The 20,937-nt window shown below is 36.2% G+C and overlaps 1 protein-coding gene across 3 annotated transcripts in view; it reads left to right on the forward strand.

The window, feature by feature from the left end:
• LOC117211017 (lachesin-like) overlaps positions 1-20,937 on the forward strand; it is a 263,425-nt gene that overhangs the window by 190,865 nt on the left and 51,623 nt on the right. For all 3 annotated transcript variants that reach the window (XM_033454571.1, XM_033454569.1, XM_033454570.1), the window contains 2 exons: positions 16,430-16,647; positions 19,524-19,599. In XM_033454571.1, coding sequence (XP_033310462.1) covers positions 16,430-16,647; positions 19,524-19,599 — 294 coding nt within the window. The remainder of the gene's footprint in view (positions 1-16,429; positions 16,648-19,523; positions 19,600-20,937) is intronic.

The raw sequence follows: 20,937 nt of genomic DNA on the forward strand, positions 1-20,937 counted from the left end.
CACGTTAGTGTATGATCCTTTGAGCTGATAGCTAGTTTTTACTTATTCGGCATACCATGTGCAAAATCCAAGAAACCTTGTACGATCGCAATATTCGATCAACCATGACGATAAACATTGATACTTCTTAATGAGTATCGTTAATTCGATGCTGCTATATACTAGAAATCAGTTATTTTTACTTTCAGGATATTTGAATTATGAAATAACTCATTTCTAATTTAGAAACTCTTGTGCACTATTGTCAGTGGGAGGAAGCGATCGCTCGAAATAAATAACGTGACATTTTCTGTTTTTCTCTTGATTTTCTTCGACGCGAGAATAGTTTGATCCCTCCGGTACATATCATTCTGGCTGGTTCTGTATGATTGATACGTCGAGATGTAGTACCAGTAGCAACTTGCCAGAACGATGTTGCTGCCAGCTGTCGTTACGAAGATAGTTTGTACCAGTCAAGTTTCATCGCAGCGCTAACTTAGTTCAGTGGGCGAGAATCGCGGCAGAGCTGTCTAGTTAAATGGATATACGTACGATGCTTCGTTGATCCGGTCGATTTTGCTACAGATTATTTTGATTGGAGTTTCCGGACTGTAAATCTCGAACATTTTGTTTTTAAATCGTGCGTGCTCAGCAAATAATGCTATGTCTTATAAAAAGAATGTCGTTTAAGAATGAACGTTCGTCTGCGTGAACAATACGAAACAGCAAGTTACCTGTTACGTATTTTTTATGGATGCTAGAAGCTTGTAAAGAAAATAGATCAGTGCTAAATACGAAATCCGAATGATTAAGGGATTACGCTTAGATTTCTAAGGATGGAGACAATAAAGTAAACCCGGCTGCCTGTAATTAATACCGTTATACCATTGTTAAGCGGACCAATAATACGACCAACTGATCGTAAGCTATGTAAAGTCCTAACTGATATCTGCTCTGCAGAGGGGGGCTCGAAACCAAGAATCTCTTTCCCTCTCCACATCTTATTCTAGTCCAACGAACGGGCATGTTCAGTTAGCACGAGTGTCTCTTACTCCATTCAACGATCGTTTGACATCCGAGGAAACGCAGACGCCAGCGGCAAATGCCAGTCAAATTACCGTAAATCGAACTAGCAGGCAGTTCCGAAAGGCTCCCCCGAGACGACTAAGACCCGGTCTTAGTTCGTGCATTACCGGTTATTGAATTCCGAGCTCCGAAAACGAGGATCACGCCTCGTCGCGCGGTCACTGGACGCGTACGCTTTACTACACTTCCCCGAAGCTTCGATTGCACCGAGAGCGTCTTCTAAACCCGAATACCGGTGACGCTAAGAACGAGATCAAGAGTATCATGAACTCTGGTTGCTAGTCGCTGCGAATCGTGTATCACGATTCAAAGGAATTCCCTACTACTACGAATCTTGGTTACGACCACTGAGTTCCTGTTAACGAGGAAGGAAGATAGTTTCGGTCTAAGCACGAACGTTTTGCTTAGTATGAAGAGTAAGAGAAAGAGAGAGAGTGAGAGAGAGGGGAAGGGAGAGAGAGGGCATAGAAATGTGTTCTTAGGGTTCTATCAAGATGTTCGGATAGCGTTTGCAGCTTGTTCGAGAGAGGTTGATTAATTAACACATTGTACTATCTGTTTCGATTAGGTTTCTAGAGACGTATAGTGGATCGAGGAAGCGTTTACGTGTATAGGCCATAAAATAAGCATGATACAGTATAAATTGTTTTGACATTCGATTTAAAAAAATATAATAAATGTTGACTGAAGAATGTCCATGATCCCGCAAATTCAAAATACTCCTTTATCTTTCTTTACTTTCCAGTTGAGAAAAATTTCCTAGATTGACTTCCAAATTTGAAGAAAGTTCGACGAAAGAAACAACAATGAATTCTGTTATTAAAATGAGAGTAGCCCCTTCTGATTGAAGCTCGGTCTATCGGAGTGCAGCAATCAACGAGCGTCGGATTTACGGGTACATAGGGTGAACTGCATTAACCGGCGCCAACCAGCCCTGCGAGAGCGGCTGCGTGGAAAGTGCTATCAGCCGAAACACATTTTCCACGTGCGACTGCCCGCCATTTTTCACGGTTCGTTTGCCGCGAAATCGATTTATCACAGAACGCGCGAGAGCGACCCGGTGCCGTCGCTTCTCCAACGTCAGTTAGTCTTGCCCCTTTTCCGCTTTATTGGTCGTTCTTTAGCTCTGCATCGTCCGAATTACCCAAGCTTGTTCCATGATTTCAAGGCGTTTGACTCTGATTAGGAAACACTGTTCGATGGACAAACTAACGGAATCGACATCCGTTACTCCAATGATTTGCATCAATTAGCTGCTTATGGTCTGAAATGCGCTATCTAAATTCAATAACTCCTAAATCACATCTTACTTGAAAATTTGCTCCACGCAGAAGTTGTATCTTATCAAGAGGATGTAACATGTAATATAACATATGTAGAAATTTATTTGATGCGGCCAGCTTGTTTTATATTCTACTGTTAATTTTCCTTTTTTCTACTCGAATGTATTCTTTCATGAAATTCTAAATGAAAATATGAAAATATTTCAATGGAGGATAAGCTAAACTTGACAACATCCCAATATCGCATGTCGAAAAAACCTGTATTACTATCAGGTTTCGTCCATGCTGCTTATCAAAATTTATGAGAAAGTTCAGAAGTTGAACGCAATTTCGTTGAAACTGGGACCAAAGCCGTCGTAATTCTTTCCGAGTGGACCATCGGTGGTCGACGAAGCTATTAAGAAAGGGCAAGGTCAACAGTAATACCGTTATCATGGTTGCTAAACAGCTAAACAGCTGTTTGCTTATCGTGACCCGACATCCATCTCGTTAAACGTAATAGCTGCCGCTTCTGTCCGCGCCTGGTAATCTGATCGAGCGAACACCCGCGATTTGCCATATATGCTCGTAACCATAACCCTCGGATTCACGAAATAGCTACTTTTCGTAAAGTCCGCGAATTACGATCTCCCGAGGCATGCTCGATTCCCCACGCGAATGCATCAGACCGTATCTGGCGTTAATGCACCTTCTCTTGATCCCCGCTCCCCACTGGATCAACATTCGTTTTCCGTTATTGCAGTTATTTCTTTTTCTTCTCTGTCCAATATTTGCAATTACTTTGAATTCGAAAATATAAAACGCTGATATTCCAAACTCTAGATTATAGCCTTAAATTAAGACATCGAAATATCTTTCGATGTCGATAGTCACGACTGTCGCACGATCTCTTCTAAAGTAAATAAAAGGATGAAGAACCGGATTCGAAGCGTAGACGGCGCACAATGCACGTTGGTAACGATGCAGATAATATCAAAGTTACATGTCGGCACAAGCATAGAGGAATCCCGGCGCACAGGACAGCAAATTCACTTAAGGTGGGAAACTATGTTCACGCAGAAAGTTTGCTCGGAATCTCACGAAGGGGCCTCTAAGCATTTAACTTTGCTGACCCAAACAGCTTGCCAAACTGTTCGCATCAGCCAGTTTGGATTTCGGCACGGCACAGCATGTGCGTGCGCCAAATTGAACAACGTAATTGCCGAAAATTTAATCGACATTATAGCAACAACGTATAGCTATGCATTACGCGCTCGAAATCTCATCCTCTGTTTATAGCGAATCGCATTAGCAAAAGTTTCTGTTTATACACTGCCGCGGCGGATCTAGTGCGGAAATATCGGTTCATCTCCAGTCGACAAATTATGTGCAACGAATTCGAACGAATTTGCAAATTGTAGGCACGTGGCAGGCTTTATTTATACCTATAACGTTAGGTAGTAAAATTGTATTCTAAATATTAGATAGGCAAGTATTCTAAGAGTGATTTTAAAAATTTGTTTCTTCTTTTCTCCTATATAAGCAAAGTATGACTTACGGGGAATATAAGCTACAGAGGTTTATGCAGAATGTTTAAAATCATGATCTTAGTCAAAATGAAACTTACAAGTTCAGCCAGCTAGTAGTCTTGCCTTCACGTGTTCTAGCGTATCAAGATAAATGAATCCATCTTTACTAACCCACATAAAAATCTTTAAACTAACTGTAGACACGCAAACCTGTCTTGTTACAGACCTGCTTGCATTCTTCATTCTTTTCTTCCAATCTTCATTTTGCGCTTTGCAAACGATTGATGCACGTGGATTTTCGACCAATCGCGGAGAGACGCAATCGCGAGGAGAGACGTCAACGGGAGTCGTAAATCCCCGTTACGATTATAATAACCGACACCACGAGTTGATCGATCTCCTGATTTCCGTTAAGATAATAGGGGTGATTCAGTTTGTATAACACTGTGATTCACAGAATTATAAATTACATATTTTTTCCACTTAAGTTACACTGTTGCTTATAATATATATCGTCGACAATGAGTTAGCGTATAGAGACGCGATACACTGGCACAATATTCGTTGAGGATAGAGCAAGGCTCTTAGAGTTTTGTTATAGTTGATTAACCCGTTACTGACATGTTGACTTTTCTAGCGGTGTAGGAGAAGTAGTTGACTTGACCCTCCTGATGGCGTAGGAGAAGTAGTTGACTTGACCCTCCTGATGTCGTAGGAGAAGTAAGGTACAGTGACGATGCTATGTCGGAAGAAAGCTAGCGATGGGTGTGTCTAGCGCACGGGACCATCGGATTTGTTCATGACATTTTTGGTCAGGAAAGTAAGGGCAGTACACATTGCTCCTGATTGGATAAACGAAGGTTAGTGGACTAGGAAGGGTCTTAGCCGCCCTCGATAGAAAGTTGCTAGTAGGAAGCATCGTACGTGAGAAAAACTAACTTTCCCGTGTCAAGCCGTAGTAGACAATTATCTTTAGAAAATAACTTGGAAACACGATGTTTGTTCGGTCTGAAGGACCTTAACTAGCAAATTACTGGGATTTATGATGGGTCCTTAAGACTATTGGGGGTACGCAGTAAGGATGAGCGGACATCTGGTTCCCGTCTGGCCCGCGGGGTATGGCTTGGTCTAGGTAGTGTGTCGCCCGACGTAACAGCACGTATATCGTAATAAAAAATATTGCCACTGTTATTCTATGTTATAATTGCAGAAGCAAACCTTTTATAACAACAATTAATTATTTACGACAATAATCTCATAACATCTTTGTAATTAAACATATTCCAGAGAATGCTACATGAACTTACTACAATCATGTGCTGAATGTATTGTACCATAAATTCGTTTTAGTTAACTAATTGTGTTTTAGCTATCAAATATGTCGTAACAAGTCCAATAAACGGAGAAACCAATAAAACTAATAAACCGTTGTAAGGAAAACGTTGCAAAGCATTTATTTATTCAAATAATGCGCGTCTGTTTATCCAGTCAGAATACCGCATGTCAGGGTGTAACTGTTTTTCCCGCTTAATTCGGTCGCGACTGAAAGATTCCAATCCATACATATTAACGTCGACTCTTATTAAATTTCGCTGCTGCCTATGAGAAGATTAAAATCCCGCGAGATTCCAACGCGAGGAAGGAAACAGCAAAACTTTCGACCGAAGAGATAAACTGTGGTCCGAGAATTCTGCGGCTTTTATTCTGGTTAATCCCTCCGTCGCGTTGGTGCAGGGACACTGGTTTTCTTTAATCCTGAACCACATCAGGTCGCTAACGTTTTGAATTTCAAGCAATATCATTGTTAATTATGCTGGTAAGTTTCGTGTAATTCAATTGCAACTGTACTTTGTAAAAATTTTCTTGACTGACTGGTTGTGTCACCGTAAACTTTAACTTTCTGGAAACTCTACTTCGTTCAGACACGATTTTGATTCTTTGCTGCTAAAGTACAAAAATTATGGCAAGAAAAATGTACAATTTGTTTTATAATTTATTAAGCTTTAAATAACTTGATAAATTGTTTCTACAATTTTGAATTATTACAGTTTTGAATTATTCAATCTTTTCAGCCAGTGTGAAGATATAGTTTTTTGGGATCCTTTTAGCGGTCATGGTACATTCGGTTAATCGGCACAGAATGGAACTCTGTTGCCATCAAATAAGATACCATGAAAATCTATCGTCATTTATGTAAAATTTCAATAAACGTTCTTAATCGAAGAATACGGGACTGCGGGTTCGCTTCTGTGATGAATTTAAGACCACAGCTGACAAACCCGTAAGCCAAACCATGCGGTCTTAACCCATCAAACCGACGGGTGTACCTTTGACACTGTTTAACTTCCAGCTGAATTAGCTTTTATCCACCTTCGGGCTTGTTCTCTGCACATTATTCTCTGCACATTGTTCTCCCACAATCTAACTCGACGACGTTTACATTTCGTGGTGGCTCCGGTTAATATTTAAACTGTATGCTGCTCAAGGTGAGTCATTTCACCCTCGGAGGTTTAAGTAAGCGTGCACAAGGTAGTGCGCGTTCACAACACCAAGGAAAAATGCCCCGTGTCGATACCATGAGATATTCGAACGATTTCTCTCTCATCCAACGGTATTTGAGATCGTTAGTGTTCTCCGTGAAAGAAAGTAATACCAGTCTCGCGTGTGACTCGTGGAACGCGAGTTCCAAGGGTCCTGTGGCAAGGAGGTTTAACGCGGTAACTCGACTCAACTGCCCTTTATTGCAGGCTATTCGTCAAGGAGAGCAACTTACGAACCTCCTTTCTTCTCGTCCGTGAAAAGTGAATTATCCGTCTGAAACGATTCTCCATTGTTACGTTTCGTTTTTATCTTACCCGCTAGTCTTCTCGCGTTCCTCCAAATAACTAAATTCAAACCGGTGATGGTGTTTTATATCATAGTTTAATGTTACGGACGTGATTGTTCGATTACACAATAAGATTTGGGAAAATAGTTCCCGTGAATGAAATTCAGTTTCGTGAATAGGCGGAAAAAATAATATATAATGAAAATTGTGAATTATTTAAGACGATTTCGTCTTAAGTTTGAAGTTTCGACTTAATAATTGACACAACTGATAACTAGTGAAGTCTATATTATAATTATAATATATATTTTTACTTCTAATGCTTGCGAGTTTTACATGTGTTTATAATATCCGATATTAGTTTCATTGAGTTGCCGATAATTCTAACGTCTAATTAACGCCGTGAATAAGTATTTGTTTCCAGATATTTGGTATTTTCATAAAATCCACATGAGAATTTACGGGCTTGTCGGATTGCACAGGTAGGAATTATATCGACCGCAAATTTTATGGGGGTTGCTGGCTTAGGGGTTAATTTCGTTCTATAACGACTTGGCCGGAGATGTTGCGGTTCATGTTGTTTCGAATATTCCTCTTGGTACGTAGACAGTTTGGTAATTATTCTTTTTGTCTGCTATACGATTTGTACGCTGACAATAAACTTTGCTGTATGCGTTGCATAATTGTTCAGTCTTGAATATTAATTCGTATAAATACTTTCTTTCCTTAGCTTAGATTCGTTATGTCCTCTTATTATTTTACTTCTACAAATTAAGTAGGAAGTGGAATCCTAAAAGTCACTGAAAATCAAATCCCCAACCAAAATAAAGAAGACCAAATCAAAGGAATAAGAAGAAGGAAAATCCTTAGTTACACGTACAATGAAGTGAACAGTGACGTATCTGGGACCTTCTGGCGTCGCATACGAAAGAGAGCAGGGAAGAAGAGGACTGACGAAGCGTGGGTGGACTAAAAGACGATGGAACATCGAGTCGTAACACTCGTCGAAAGGTTTCGTATAGCAAGCCTCGTGCTTGCAATAAGGGTCTAAAGCGTCACGCCTGGAGCTGGCTCTCTCTCCAGGAACCTTTCTGCTCCCTTCTCACTCTGAGACGGAATGTTTTGCATTTTAAGAAGGTGTCGGATATCCTTTGCGCTATCCGAAGACAGCAGTACCTCGTCGGCCGGCATCGGGAACCTGGGAATACTGCATAAGAAGAGGGCCGAAGGGATGGTTTGCCACCCCTGAAATCCAAAGTAATTCACGAGGCTCTATTACATGTTAGGACACTCTCGCCGGGATAACTGGGAAAATCGGGGAGATTTCACGACGATCTATGCGATTGTATGTCATTCGTGAACGACAATGTGATAACGCAGCGACGCGCGGCAGCGCTGACGATGATTCATGAAAGTTTTAGGATTGGTCGGGGATTAAATGATCTATACTTTTTAAACATTTCTCACTTTCTTTTGTTTATATTTCGATAATTACGTTAGTTTTAGTTCGAGTTAGTTAGATATTTAGTTAGAGGTTAATTGCGTTCGAATTAACTTTTGAAATTCTTTCATTATAGTTGATCAATTAAAATTTCTTTTGTATATACTAAAATAAAACAAGTCTAAATAAAATAGTGATGATGTGCAAACAAGCATTCATTTAGTTACTGGTGATATTTATAAAATATTAATATCGAACATTTAAAATGGTACTGATGGAACTTCAGGAATGAAACATTTATAAATATATAAATACCGATTTTGCGTGTTCGAAAAAACGGATAAAACTCATAACGTGTTGATCTTCTTAACGTATGAATGCTATTTATTATTACTATTAGAATAGAATTAATATCTTAGGAGAGTTATTCCATACTACAAAAATTTGTATATTTCAATTAAAAAATTTAAGTTATATAAAATTTTATGTGACTTTATTAAAATATTAAATTAAATTTTTAAGTTGAATTATGGTTCAAATTACATTTCACAGAAAAATCACTATTATTCGGATAAAATGACTCATGAACATAATACATTTTTTGTTGTCGTTCACGATTTTCTTATTGGATTCAGTTTTATATTTAGAGATTTTTCTAGTTACAATTAAATCAAGTTTATCTCTAGTGACATTTACACGCCTTTGGTTACATTCAAGGCTGTAATTTTCTTATAGCGTTTAATTACAACGATACATTCATAACGTGTAACACGGATAAAATTTCGAGATCTACGCTGAACTTTTATCGAACACGAGATATTTCGTGATCCATACACGACATGTTAATTACCTTCAAATTACTTTAAAAAACTATAGTCAGAACGAATAGTCTGGAAACACGGACAGAAAAAAATAACTAGTACCTATCTTTCTCAATTATTTTGAAAATTAAACTAATCGATAGATAGATAGATCAAGATTGCAAAGGTCACTTGATATCGTTATGATATAAGGCTGTTCCCGACTCGCTGAATCCATTAATTTTGTTCTATTTCAAATCAATCAAACGGCTGTGATGCAATATTTGATATGACAGGTTTCAATTTTCTTCCTAGGTATGTATGTATTGTAGACACGAATGTAATTGGTAAATTATATCTTTACAACGATCCTATCGAATTAATTCAATTCGTCAACCTCGTTCTCAAATAATATGGTTGAAACTAAAGGAGTTCAACGAAAAAAGTTTATCGTTTTAAAATATAAATATAATATAAAAAGAAATTAATTAATAAATATTAATTTTGTTCTGCGTTTCTGTCTTGCAGCTTCAATTAATAAAGAGACATATTACGTGCTCACCTTCTGCTCCACCCCCCCTACTATAGACTCGTTCTGTATATATTATTTTTGTTGTTTTATTTAAATTTATGACTACTATTATTTATATTACTCGAGGAAGTAAAATAAATCAGTCACTTTAAACAAAACAAAAAAAAAAAATTAATTTAGAGTCAAACGCACTTAGGCCTGCATAAGTCGTCCGATAGCCCGCACGGCGTTCGAGTGTTGAAAAGGAGCAAGTGAAGTGATGATATATTTTATTAAAAGAAGAAATAATCTGAAGTCACTATACATAAAAGTTCAGATTCTTACCTATTTTCACGTTTCAATCGTACCTCTATATTAAAAATTCCTTATTGTATTTGACGTACCAAAATAACGTTTGTTTCAACTGGTCAACGTCACTTGGAACCAGCTATAAATACAGAATTCTGGTCGAAGTCTGGGGCAAAGAACCAGCTCCAAAAACAGAGGAAAAATCCTCTGAAAACAGAGGAAAGGAGAGAGGATGCCAGGATCGTCGATGTGGTCAATTCTAAGGGAATAGCCGTGAAGAGAGTAGAATTTAATCGAGTCCTTATTTACCAGGGCCCTTGCTCAAAGAAGCCACCAGATGAAACCGATGTGGAGCCATTCGTTTCAATGCTCACCGCTTGGTAAACTTTGCTTTCTCCGCCATTGAAAACCGGAACACTAGCTTCTCGGCTGCTTGAACGTTACATCCGTTCAGTTCTCTGAATTATCCTGACCGCAGATTTCTTTTGTTCAAAGTGACTGCTCTGCAAGTAGCGATAAACCGTGATTGTGTACTTTCCATCCCTGTTTCTACCGGGGTAGAATAATTTTTCAAAGGGGTGTTTTAAGTTGTACATGCCAATTGAAAGAATCATGCTACACATGACTAACGGGTAACAAAATTGCTAGTAAAGCATAAATTACCATACATGAGAAATATTATATAATCATATAAAAAAGAAAATAATTTTCGCCATTTACACGCTCGTAAAGTCGATGAAATATCAGTTTGATTGGTAGGAAGATATCGAAATAAATTGCTCAGAATAGATTGAAAACAAAATTTTCATTACTTTACGATTAGATTATATATTATATATTGTATATTGTGTGTATATATATACAATTGATTGTAGCTTTAGCTCAATGGAATTTGATTAAAGACAGTTATTGACAAGAGGATATTTTCAGGATTTTAATATTAACGAATAATACCTTTGCATCCTTAGAATTGTAGCGGCACATGAGTCATCGGACGATTCGAATCGGAAATGGCTCATATTGTTGTGCCTTGGAGTGTTAACGCTGTTTCGATCTGATAGATTTAAGAAATAACGAACTCTAGATCAAAACATCATCACCGTTATTTGTAATCGCCAACCGGAATTACATTCGAATTTTTTATAATAACAACTGTAGTTATAAATAGACGAACGTGCTCTCTAGAAGTCAGTATCAGTATCCGCATCGAGTATTATCAGTCAGTATCATTACGAGAGTCTTCATAGCGATCAACATAACGAATTATCACGGCGAGTTCTACGATTGCGACCGGCATACACTATCTCTGCACTTGTATTCAAAATGATTTTAAAATACATTGACCATTACATTTTACCGCTCGTCTCTTTAATACACTAACGCGTTTAATACCAGCTCAGAATTGTCCTTGATTAACTAAGACACAAACTCGTAAATGTTCTAATATGGAAAATTTATGTTCTGTCCTTTGTCCACATCTCCTCGCGTGTATAACATGTAACATAGCGCTGAAATGCAGAGAGAATATCCGTGTGACAAAACTAGCTCGTCCGCATCGAGTCGTGGAAGTCTTTTTACAAATCTCACTTTCTCGACAAAAGGACACAGAAACAGGCAGCCATTAAAGAACTGTTCGCTTTAAGAAGCTGTTCCAATACGTTCGAATGATTTCGTGCACTACATTGTAACTGATTTACGATGTCAAGCCATTAAGACGCTAGCAGCGTGTGGAAAATAAAACTGCTATCGTGCATAAGCTATACGAAGAAGACAAAAATCTAGAAGAAGAAAATCCGAAAGAGAATCCGCATAGGGAAACTTTATCCAATTTATATCGGGCCAGAAGACATTTGGATATTTTCACATTTACATTGCACAAACGTCTTATTTTAAGGATATTCCCATATTTCGCTGTTATTCGACATATACATGAATGATGAAGGCATATCGAATGCAATGTTAATGTCTGTAAAAGTGCAATGACAGATTATGATCGTTCCTGTCCATAGAAACTGCAAAGAAAATGGGCGAGTTACTAATATTGTCATATAGGCGCTATCATTCTTCCGTCTAACATGTTTCAAAGAAAATAAATATTTTGCATAAAGATTTTTAATTGTAATTTTTCCATAGATTCATTCAAATGAGCAATCTTTTTTCACTTCGATTTATTAAGAAAAGAGAAAGAGAGAGAGAGAGGGAGAGAGAGAGAAAGAAAATTATAAAATGTAGAAATAATATAAAAAGAAAAATAATGGATATTTGCTTCTAATATTCCAATTCGTTTTTCAGTTAAATTTCGTAATATAGGGCGAGCAACATTAGTACGTATCTAATATTTTTATTAAAGTCGACGCAATGTAACATTCGTAGACATCATGTTCGCGCGGGAAGACAGTAGAAAATGAAAGCAATTTTAACAGCGGGAGGAAAATCAATGGAAGTGGTAGGATAAAGGAAGAAGGTTCAAAGGGATGCACTTTGTTCTGCTGAAGCAATTCAAGGAGGATGTTTATTTAAATTTTCAGGTAATTTACATCCACTTGCCGCACCGTATCACTTTTCTTCTTCTTCCATTCCATTCGGATGCACTTTTATTGAATTCAGGAAATTTGTATTCACGTCCCGTCAAAAGATTTCTTAATAGAAATAAATAAATTGCACTAGCGTAACTGCCTTAAAAACAGTTACACGAGCAGAAATAAAATACAAGATTTTGTGAAAAATAATAAAATAATAATATTTAATATTTCTTTTCAAGGTGAAGAAATATAATATAAGTTATACAATACCAATTCACATCTTCTGAGAATACGTAAAAAACCCTTTTATTTGATATTTCCAGTATATATTATAATATATACTATATACTTATATATTAAAATTCAACACAGTTCGAATTCCAATAAATAATTTCCATGTTACGACGAATAAGTTAAGCGGAAAATCAAATCGCGAGCTCTTGAATAAATTTATTTAAGGATAAAAGGAAACGAAGACGAAAGTGAGTCCGTTTCCTTCTCTTTTGGTTGGAAATGAATTGAATTAAAAAAGAACGTTTTATAAAATGAGAGACCAGTTATTAAAAGATGTTCAACTCGTTTAACAACATAAATTATTTATCATGTATCCGTCGACTTCAAAGATAAGCTTTCAGCGTTCCTTAAATAAAACATGCCCTGAAGAATCTTAAGGGATCAAGAAAATCAAGCTTGCAGCCGCTGTTAAAGCTGGCGAGATAGGGAGCCATGTAATTCCCCGTGGAATGAGAAGGGTGAAAGTTGCTTCCTGAAACCATTCGACGGAGGATCTTTATTTAAATTTTAAAGCTCTTTACTATCTGTATACTTTTGTATCAGTCTTCGTCTTCGAGATAGAATAAAATCAAATTTTTTTTTTTATTTCTTTTCCTTTCCACCTTTTTCTTTTTTTCTTGTTGTTGTTACGCAATATCTGATATTCCGCTCCGTTCTTTCTGAATGAAAGTTAAACAACCGCCCATAGGAAACATAGTGCGTGAAAATACCAGGAGAAACATTATCATCTAGATAGGATGTCGATCGCGAACGAAATAATACAGCCAACTCATTATCGATACAATTTAGAATTCTATATTCGCGGAGTATTTTTTAATGTTTTGGAGTAGCGCATGAATTCGCGCGGTAACAAAACTTGGTACAACGCGCGCGTGAACAGGAAGAGTACATAAGCTAAAAGGTAGCATATTTAATGCAGACGTTTGCATGATAAATTAAAAGCCTGGGATAGTTATGACTTCTGAATAATGTAATAGAAAAATATAGTTGCGTGTGAAAAAGTAGATGTTATAAAAAAATATACAAATTTTTATGGGAAGAACTGGACCCAAATAAATGTTGGTACTAAATATTCTTCGTCTACATTCGACACATAACTAAAATCTCTGCTTTATCAGTTTGCATTACAAAGTGTCTCATATAATGTTATACCTTGTTCGTGTTTAAACGTTAATACACTCCATTCTCATACTTCTCTCCTTTTTTGTCGCGAATGTTGAATTATGCTCGGGTCGTCTCGAACTTCATGAAGAATATGATGGCAGGAAAGTTCGAGGTCTCTGGGTGTATTGTTACGAGGTTTAAGTTAAAGTGAAGCACTCCCATCCCATGGAGGCATTATCAGAAGCGCGAGGGTTCCTATGGAAAACCATTCGTTGTGGCGGAATTACTTTTTTATTGGAGGAACTCCGCAGGTCTAAGCGTGGTAAAGCCTGCATGACTTATTTTCTGAGATTTAACATGTCGAAAAAAACAGTCGGATTAATCATGGTAAATGTATATCCTGGAATTTAAGTAATTCGACGTTCAACTGAGGAATAACGACAATCAACATTCACAAAACTCTGTTTTGGATATTATTACATTAAATACGCTTAATTCGTTTATTGATACTTAACATGTTTGCAGTACGAACTATTTTAATGAATTATTTGATATGATTTTAATTATTCGATACAGTTAACTATTCTGATATATTCGATTATAATCTTGCATTATAGGCGTTGCGTTATTGATATTATTATTAATGTACCTATATATTAGAATTTGGTAAAACATTCATATAAATCTAAAACGCGAAAACCACATTTGGAATATCACAATGAGTTGTTGATAATTGAGAATTATTTTAAGATTTTAAAAATTTAACAAAATTACAAACATATAGCTTATATATATACATATATATAACTGCTTAACTGAGTTATTATTAAAACAATAGAAATTTATTTTGTAAAAAATTACAATATATATTAATATATATATTAATTGTATATATATTGTAACTTTTTACAAAATAAATTTCTATTGTTTTAGTAATAACTCAGTTAAGCAGCTAATGGAGAGAAATACAAAGAAACATTCATAATTACAAAAAAACAAAGTTCAACGGGAAATATTGCAAAACGAATCTGTATTCCATATCACTTACGTTGCTTTTCAATCAGCATCGATCCATGCTGCAAATGAATACAGAAGTTTTCTCTCCGCTTTCCTAACTCGTAAATACGCTTTAAAAGACCCGATTAACCCAAATTCAACATTTCGATTTCCGTTCAGGTACCTTATCGATTATTGCAACTATCCCCACTTTTTAGAAATTATAAGGTTATTTTATGGAGCTTCGTGCATTTTTTGTATGAATTTTATTTTGAAGAATACATACAAAGGAATGAACTGAAACATACATATACCTACTGATATATACGATATAAATTTCTGATGTTGCAACTTCGTTTATTCGAATTTCAAAGAGTTCTTTTACGTCGATATTGTACGTATATGAAAATTATAAGGCGTGCAAGAAATATTTTGACAATTGTTTGAAACTGATAGATAGTACTCCCGCTTGACATTTTAACTAATTTTTGGCTTCGATTATAGCCTTACGACTACGCTTTAAAAATAGTACAATTCTTTTTTTAGGTTGGAAAACAAACGAAAGAACAAAATAAACAGGTAACGTGTAATATTTAAAAACGCAATCGTTTGTCGCAGCTGCAGCGTATCGATGTTTCACATTCATTCGATGAACGCTGCTTATGAAATAAATGTTCGATTTCACGTCAGTAAAGTTAATACGCTGTTACGACACGTAACAGATTCCACCATTAGAAACAACAATCCATCACGGTGTTGTAAAGCAGCAAAAAATGGCTCGCTTCCCTTTTGTTCCTTTAATTCAAGGAACTTTATCGAATTTCCATAAAATATCACCGGCATCCGTCTTCATTCTTTTTCGTGGAGAACCAGGGCCGTATTCAACACGAGAATGCGGTCGAAACGTTGACGCACATTTTCAACCGCGGCACCGCCGTTGTTCGAGCCCGTTGTCTTTAATCGAGCATCTTGACGCTAATTTGCTCTTAATTGCTCGACGCCCGCGGCGCGTAGATCAAAACTTAATGGGAGAGTCGAGAGAGAAAGAGAGGAAGAAAGCGAGCGCGAGCTTGATGAATGAAAAAAGAAAAGTTACAGTAAGGAGGGCAAGTCGGGGTAAGAAACAGTTTGAAAACGAAAAAGATATACTAACGGGCAAAATCAAGTTTTCCCTCAGAAAAAAATTAGACAGTTAGATAGTTAATTTATCGTAATGAGTTACATTTTACATTTTTTGTAGAGGTTTATAACTAGAGGATATTTAAAGTAGGGTATTCTTGAAATATACTTCTACAGTAGAAAGATTTAAATTATCTATCATATGATACGAAAATATTAAATAATGTCATGAAAATGTTTGTCTTCTCGTTGATAAAAAGCTAAATTTATTTATTCAGAAAATAGGTAACAGACGATTCCGACAGAACATTTAATTATTCAACAATTCCCGATATTTAATTAGACAGACGATCCTTTATTTATTTACTGTGGATATCTGGTACGTTATTTGTGGTCGTATCATAATAAACTTATTTAAAGGTATGAAATATAAAAAGCTTCCAATCGTTAAAAAAAGAGTTTCATTGATCCTGTAACCGCTTTGTTCCCGTCTCATAAGAGCGTGATCGAGTCGGGGAGCGCTTAGACGCGTGTTCGACAAACTCAAGCCAAGATTTATAGACGTGGACTGGTTATCGATCGCGAACTCCTGCTTGTATCGCTAGTAATTGGAACATTTATGAGCCAATCAATCACTTTTCTCGTTGCAGTCCCTCCTATGCTGTGGATACCGCACCAATTGGTTGGTGCACCCTCGGACCATACGGTTACACTGGAATGCCACACAGAGGCTCATCCGACTTCTTTGAATTACTGGACTAGGGAGGATGGCCTGATGATTCAGGGGAGCAAGAAGTACAAGACTACTTCGACGCCGGAGAAACCCTCGTACAAGACGCATATGACGCTTACGATATACGATTTGCAGGTAAGAACAGATTTCATTGTCCATCTTTTGTATCGACATTTCGGTATCCGTAAATAGTAAAATAATTTCGAAAAATAGTTGACAAAAATTCTTCGATAAATAAATATGATAAATAGTCAAATTTGTATCAACTATACTATACCGTAAAGGAATCAAGCTTAAACTCCATACTTTAGTACGCGAGGAACGTTCGTTAATAATTAAGTAAAGTAGTTCACGCAGCAGACAAGACTTATTAGCCATGCAAATGTTCTTACGGTAACATTTATTAATCATGATTTGCGAATAAATCATTATGACATTTCATGAATAAGCTACACTTATTTACTCACATTATTTATGTGGGTTCAGGAGGTCTGTGGTAATATAATGTTAAAGGAGGAAGAGGAGAAGAAAATTGAAGGAACAAGAAAAAGAAGATACTTTATCCAAATTAGATTCGTCATTGAAGTTATCTGTCAGTATATCTATTTCATAGTTAGATGCCAGGTATGGACCAAGTTAGAAAACGTACTAGTATAAAAGCGACGACAATTGAAAATTTTTGGAAAACTGCGACATTGTCGTACATTTAATAAATTGATTACCAACACATATTCTAAAAAATATAGGTAATGTATTTTTCGATAAAATTTTACAAAAATTAATAATACGACACCAATTAATTTATTGGAAATACAAAAAGATATTACGAAAATTTGATGAAATAAAACCATAATGGCAGAAGTTTCGTTAGACACATGCGGATCATTAGCTTTGTTCATATTCTTGGACCGACTACTATTCTGTATAATAAAATGAATGAGAGCCAGAGATGGAATACTGTTCTCCATTATTTCCATTACTTCTGTTATTATTATTTTTCTACTTTTCTAAAAAATATGGAATAATTCTTCCAATTAGTCTGGTTCTCTGATAAACAATTATACTTTTTAATTATTATAAATATACTTTTAATGAAATATCACAGCGTCAAAATTAATACACTAACACATAAACACAGCATTTCATAGAAAAATTTGCAATTCTATTTTCTCGGGTAATCGTTTCAATCTCCATTCATCGCGTCCCGTCAAAGAATCGAGGAAGCAAAAGCGAATGCTCACCAATTGTTGAACTTCAGCCGATGTCTTTTAATTATTTTAATATCGTTTTCTCGTCGATGGATCGGAAGCGAATCGTTACTCTTCGATGAAACAAAAATCCCAATGTATCGACGCGAAAAATTACCGATTGAATTGCAACATCTGGCAAAGACAATTCGTTTGTCGTGTTCGCTGAAACATGTCTCGAAGCGACGCGTCGAAAATCGTTTTCCAAGGTTGAAATAAAATCATCTCTTGAACGCTGAATTCATCGAAACAAAATTTATCCGTTTATTTCTCGAGTAAGAATAAAGATAATTTAACGGGACTAAAAATATAAAGTAACGATTTTAAATAGAAATCGCGTATCGATTATTCTAAAATTGTGCATAAAGGTATAGGCTGAAATCGATCATCATTAATATTATTCAGATATAACTCGACGATGAACTAATTTTCCCTGCTAATTTTGCATCTTTTTATTTTAGTGCAATTAGGTAGGTACGTATATCACATGGCAGGTTGGTTCTTTCTTTTTGGGTGTTTGTTCGTTTGTTTGCGATACAAATATTCTTCTATTCTCCGGTGTTCCCTGAATTAAGAATTCCTATTTTTCCGTTTTTTCTTAAATAACATGGAACAAAGATCGTGTGGTCTTTTTCCCTTGTTAAGTAATTTCTTGCTGTATTTTTTCTCGCACCGGTTGGTTATTCATGTATAATAAACAGCCGAGAAATCGATATTTTTCTTGCAAGAACATCTTAATTTTCATAGCCTATTAAATGTAATTATTGTTGTTATTAGCCATCGTTATTAACTTTTTATATTTTTTGAGAATCGTGTTTCGAGAAGTATTTACGAGTCATTTGTTTAACAAAGATATGCAATTCTTTTGTGAAAATATAGTTGCACTACAAATGTGTTCACGAAAAAAAAAAAAATACATAAAAAGTTTTCCTTCGTCACATCCTCAGCCAAGCAAAAAATACTTCCCTTGTTACATATACAGGGTATTAAAAAATAAATGTGTAAAACTTCATGGAAGTATAGTACTGACTGGAAGGAGTAAAAGACATTTAATCAACACGAAACTTAAAATTAATTTTTTCGAAACAATTTTTTTATAATGATGACGAAACTTCCAGTACCGCGATGCCTCTTTTGCAAAAACGAGCAGAAATTTTCAAGATTGTCTTTTTGTGAAATACTCTGAAGATTAGCTTCGATTCCAGAGGAAAATGCTCACCTACGGAACTCTGCCTTTAGTCGGCATGAAGAGCCGCGAAGCCAACAGGTGATATTTGAAAAGTTTCGTGATATCTCACGAAATTTATTCCTAGATTATTTTCGTACATGTAGAGGATATCCTTAAGATAATCGTGTAAAAGAGAAATTTCTTCATGTCATCAGAATGACAGAATATAATATGTTCTTCTTCCTATCATTTTTTATCTTCTTTGTTGCATTTTAAGAGCATCGTCAAACATTTTTATCTAATTCTAACACTTTTATCCTACTTCTATACTTGCACAAAAATCTGACCCATCAAACGTCGCAAAACATCATTGTGCATAAGGTAAGCACAACATAAGAAAAATGAAAATGCGAGCAAATATAATCGGATCGATTGATATATTCATCTAACATACATTTCTTACCTCTATCGTTCGTTTTCACATAACATTTTTTCGGATTTTGTCAAATAACTGACTATTGTGTAAACACAACTTTGGTTAAAAGCCAACTCTGATCGACGCTTGATTCTGACGTTGTTACTATTCTGTTTTTCAGGAGGAGGATTACGGTAGCTACAAGTGCGTCGCGAAAAATCCACGTGGAGAGACCGACGGCACAATTCGTTTGTACAGTAAGTGTCGTTTGTTTACTCGCATTTTAAAATATCCCGCGGGAACGTTTGTCGAGCTAATGACGGATCGTTGCGGTGAGCATACCAGTGGTTCGCAAACAAGATACAATTTTGTCAGCTCTCCGTGTAAAGAATTTTTAGGTTATCTCTGCTATTTCGTATACCAAATAATCCTAATTAAATATTATTTATTTTTCCTACTTACTCGTATAGCAATTTTTAAATTTCCTTCTTTTCGTAATTAAAGCGTTTTATTCCTTGACATATAGCCAAATTTTGCTTTCTTCATTAGAACAATTACACCGTATATTTGTTGATATCATTTCGTTCATCGAATTTCAAACGAGTACCTCATACTTTTGATCCAAATACATGATTGATATTTAACTTCTTATGAAAGTTATTTCCATAAATTGCTGAATGTTTAAATGTGGTCTGTAAAATTTCGTGCTGTATCATATTGGAGATTGTAAAGTGCAAAGGGATAACAAAAATTGAGAAGCACTGGTGTACAGTCGTTCTGCAAGGTGTTTACAAAGTAGACGAAGACGAGACGAGAGGAGACATACTATTTACAGAGACACGCTGAGCGATTGGTTGCAGAACGTCCCTCGGTCAAAACGTTCGGTCCTAAATCGGATTTCACTAATTCGGGTTTCCTCGGCAAATATATACACGCAATTAATTAACCACCCTAGAAACCTCGAGGATCGCTTTTGCGGCGACCTATTAATCCGTGATTAAATCGTTCGCGAAATCACGCGGAAGCACCACTATTCTTGACTACCGCACAGTTACACCATTAGATTTGAGATACCGAATGATTACAACTGATTTTCGTGATCGAGAAACTTTATTCAGAACCGCTTTTAATAGAAAAACCAATTTTCCCGAAAAATACTATTTTTTTTTAAGAAAGTTCATATTTTCTTATTAGCGATAGAATACGTAAAATGTAAATTATCGTGGAACATTTGAATAAGTAGGTATATTAAATACCAAATTGAGCAAAGCAATTTGGAAGACAACGAGGAATTAGAGACAAAACACTGATATTACAAAACCTAGCAAAACTTGTCACGAAATCCTTACTTTTCTATTTATTTACCGTTGCACTATCTAGCACTGGAATTAGGTAACCATCATCGGAAATTGTGGAAATAGTGTATCTTCAATTTTACCGCGCAGCTTCTTCTGAAATGGCGCGTATATCTCGCCTAATATATGCATATGACATAAAGAGCCGATGGAGAAATGGGCAGTCGCTGTGCAAACGTGAACGCCACGTACGAACACATGCGCTCGGAAGGATGATTTCGGTGTGTTCAACCGGTATCT

Source organism: Bombus bifarius, unplaced genomic scaffold (genome assembly GCF_011952205.1).
Source record: "Bombus bifarius isolate JDL3187 unplaced genomic scaffold, Bbif_JDL3187 scf7180000008214, whole genome shotgun sequence".
NCBI lineage: Eukaryota > Metazoa > Arthropoda > Insecta > Hymenoptera > Apidae > Bombus > Bombus bifarius.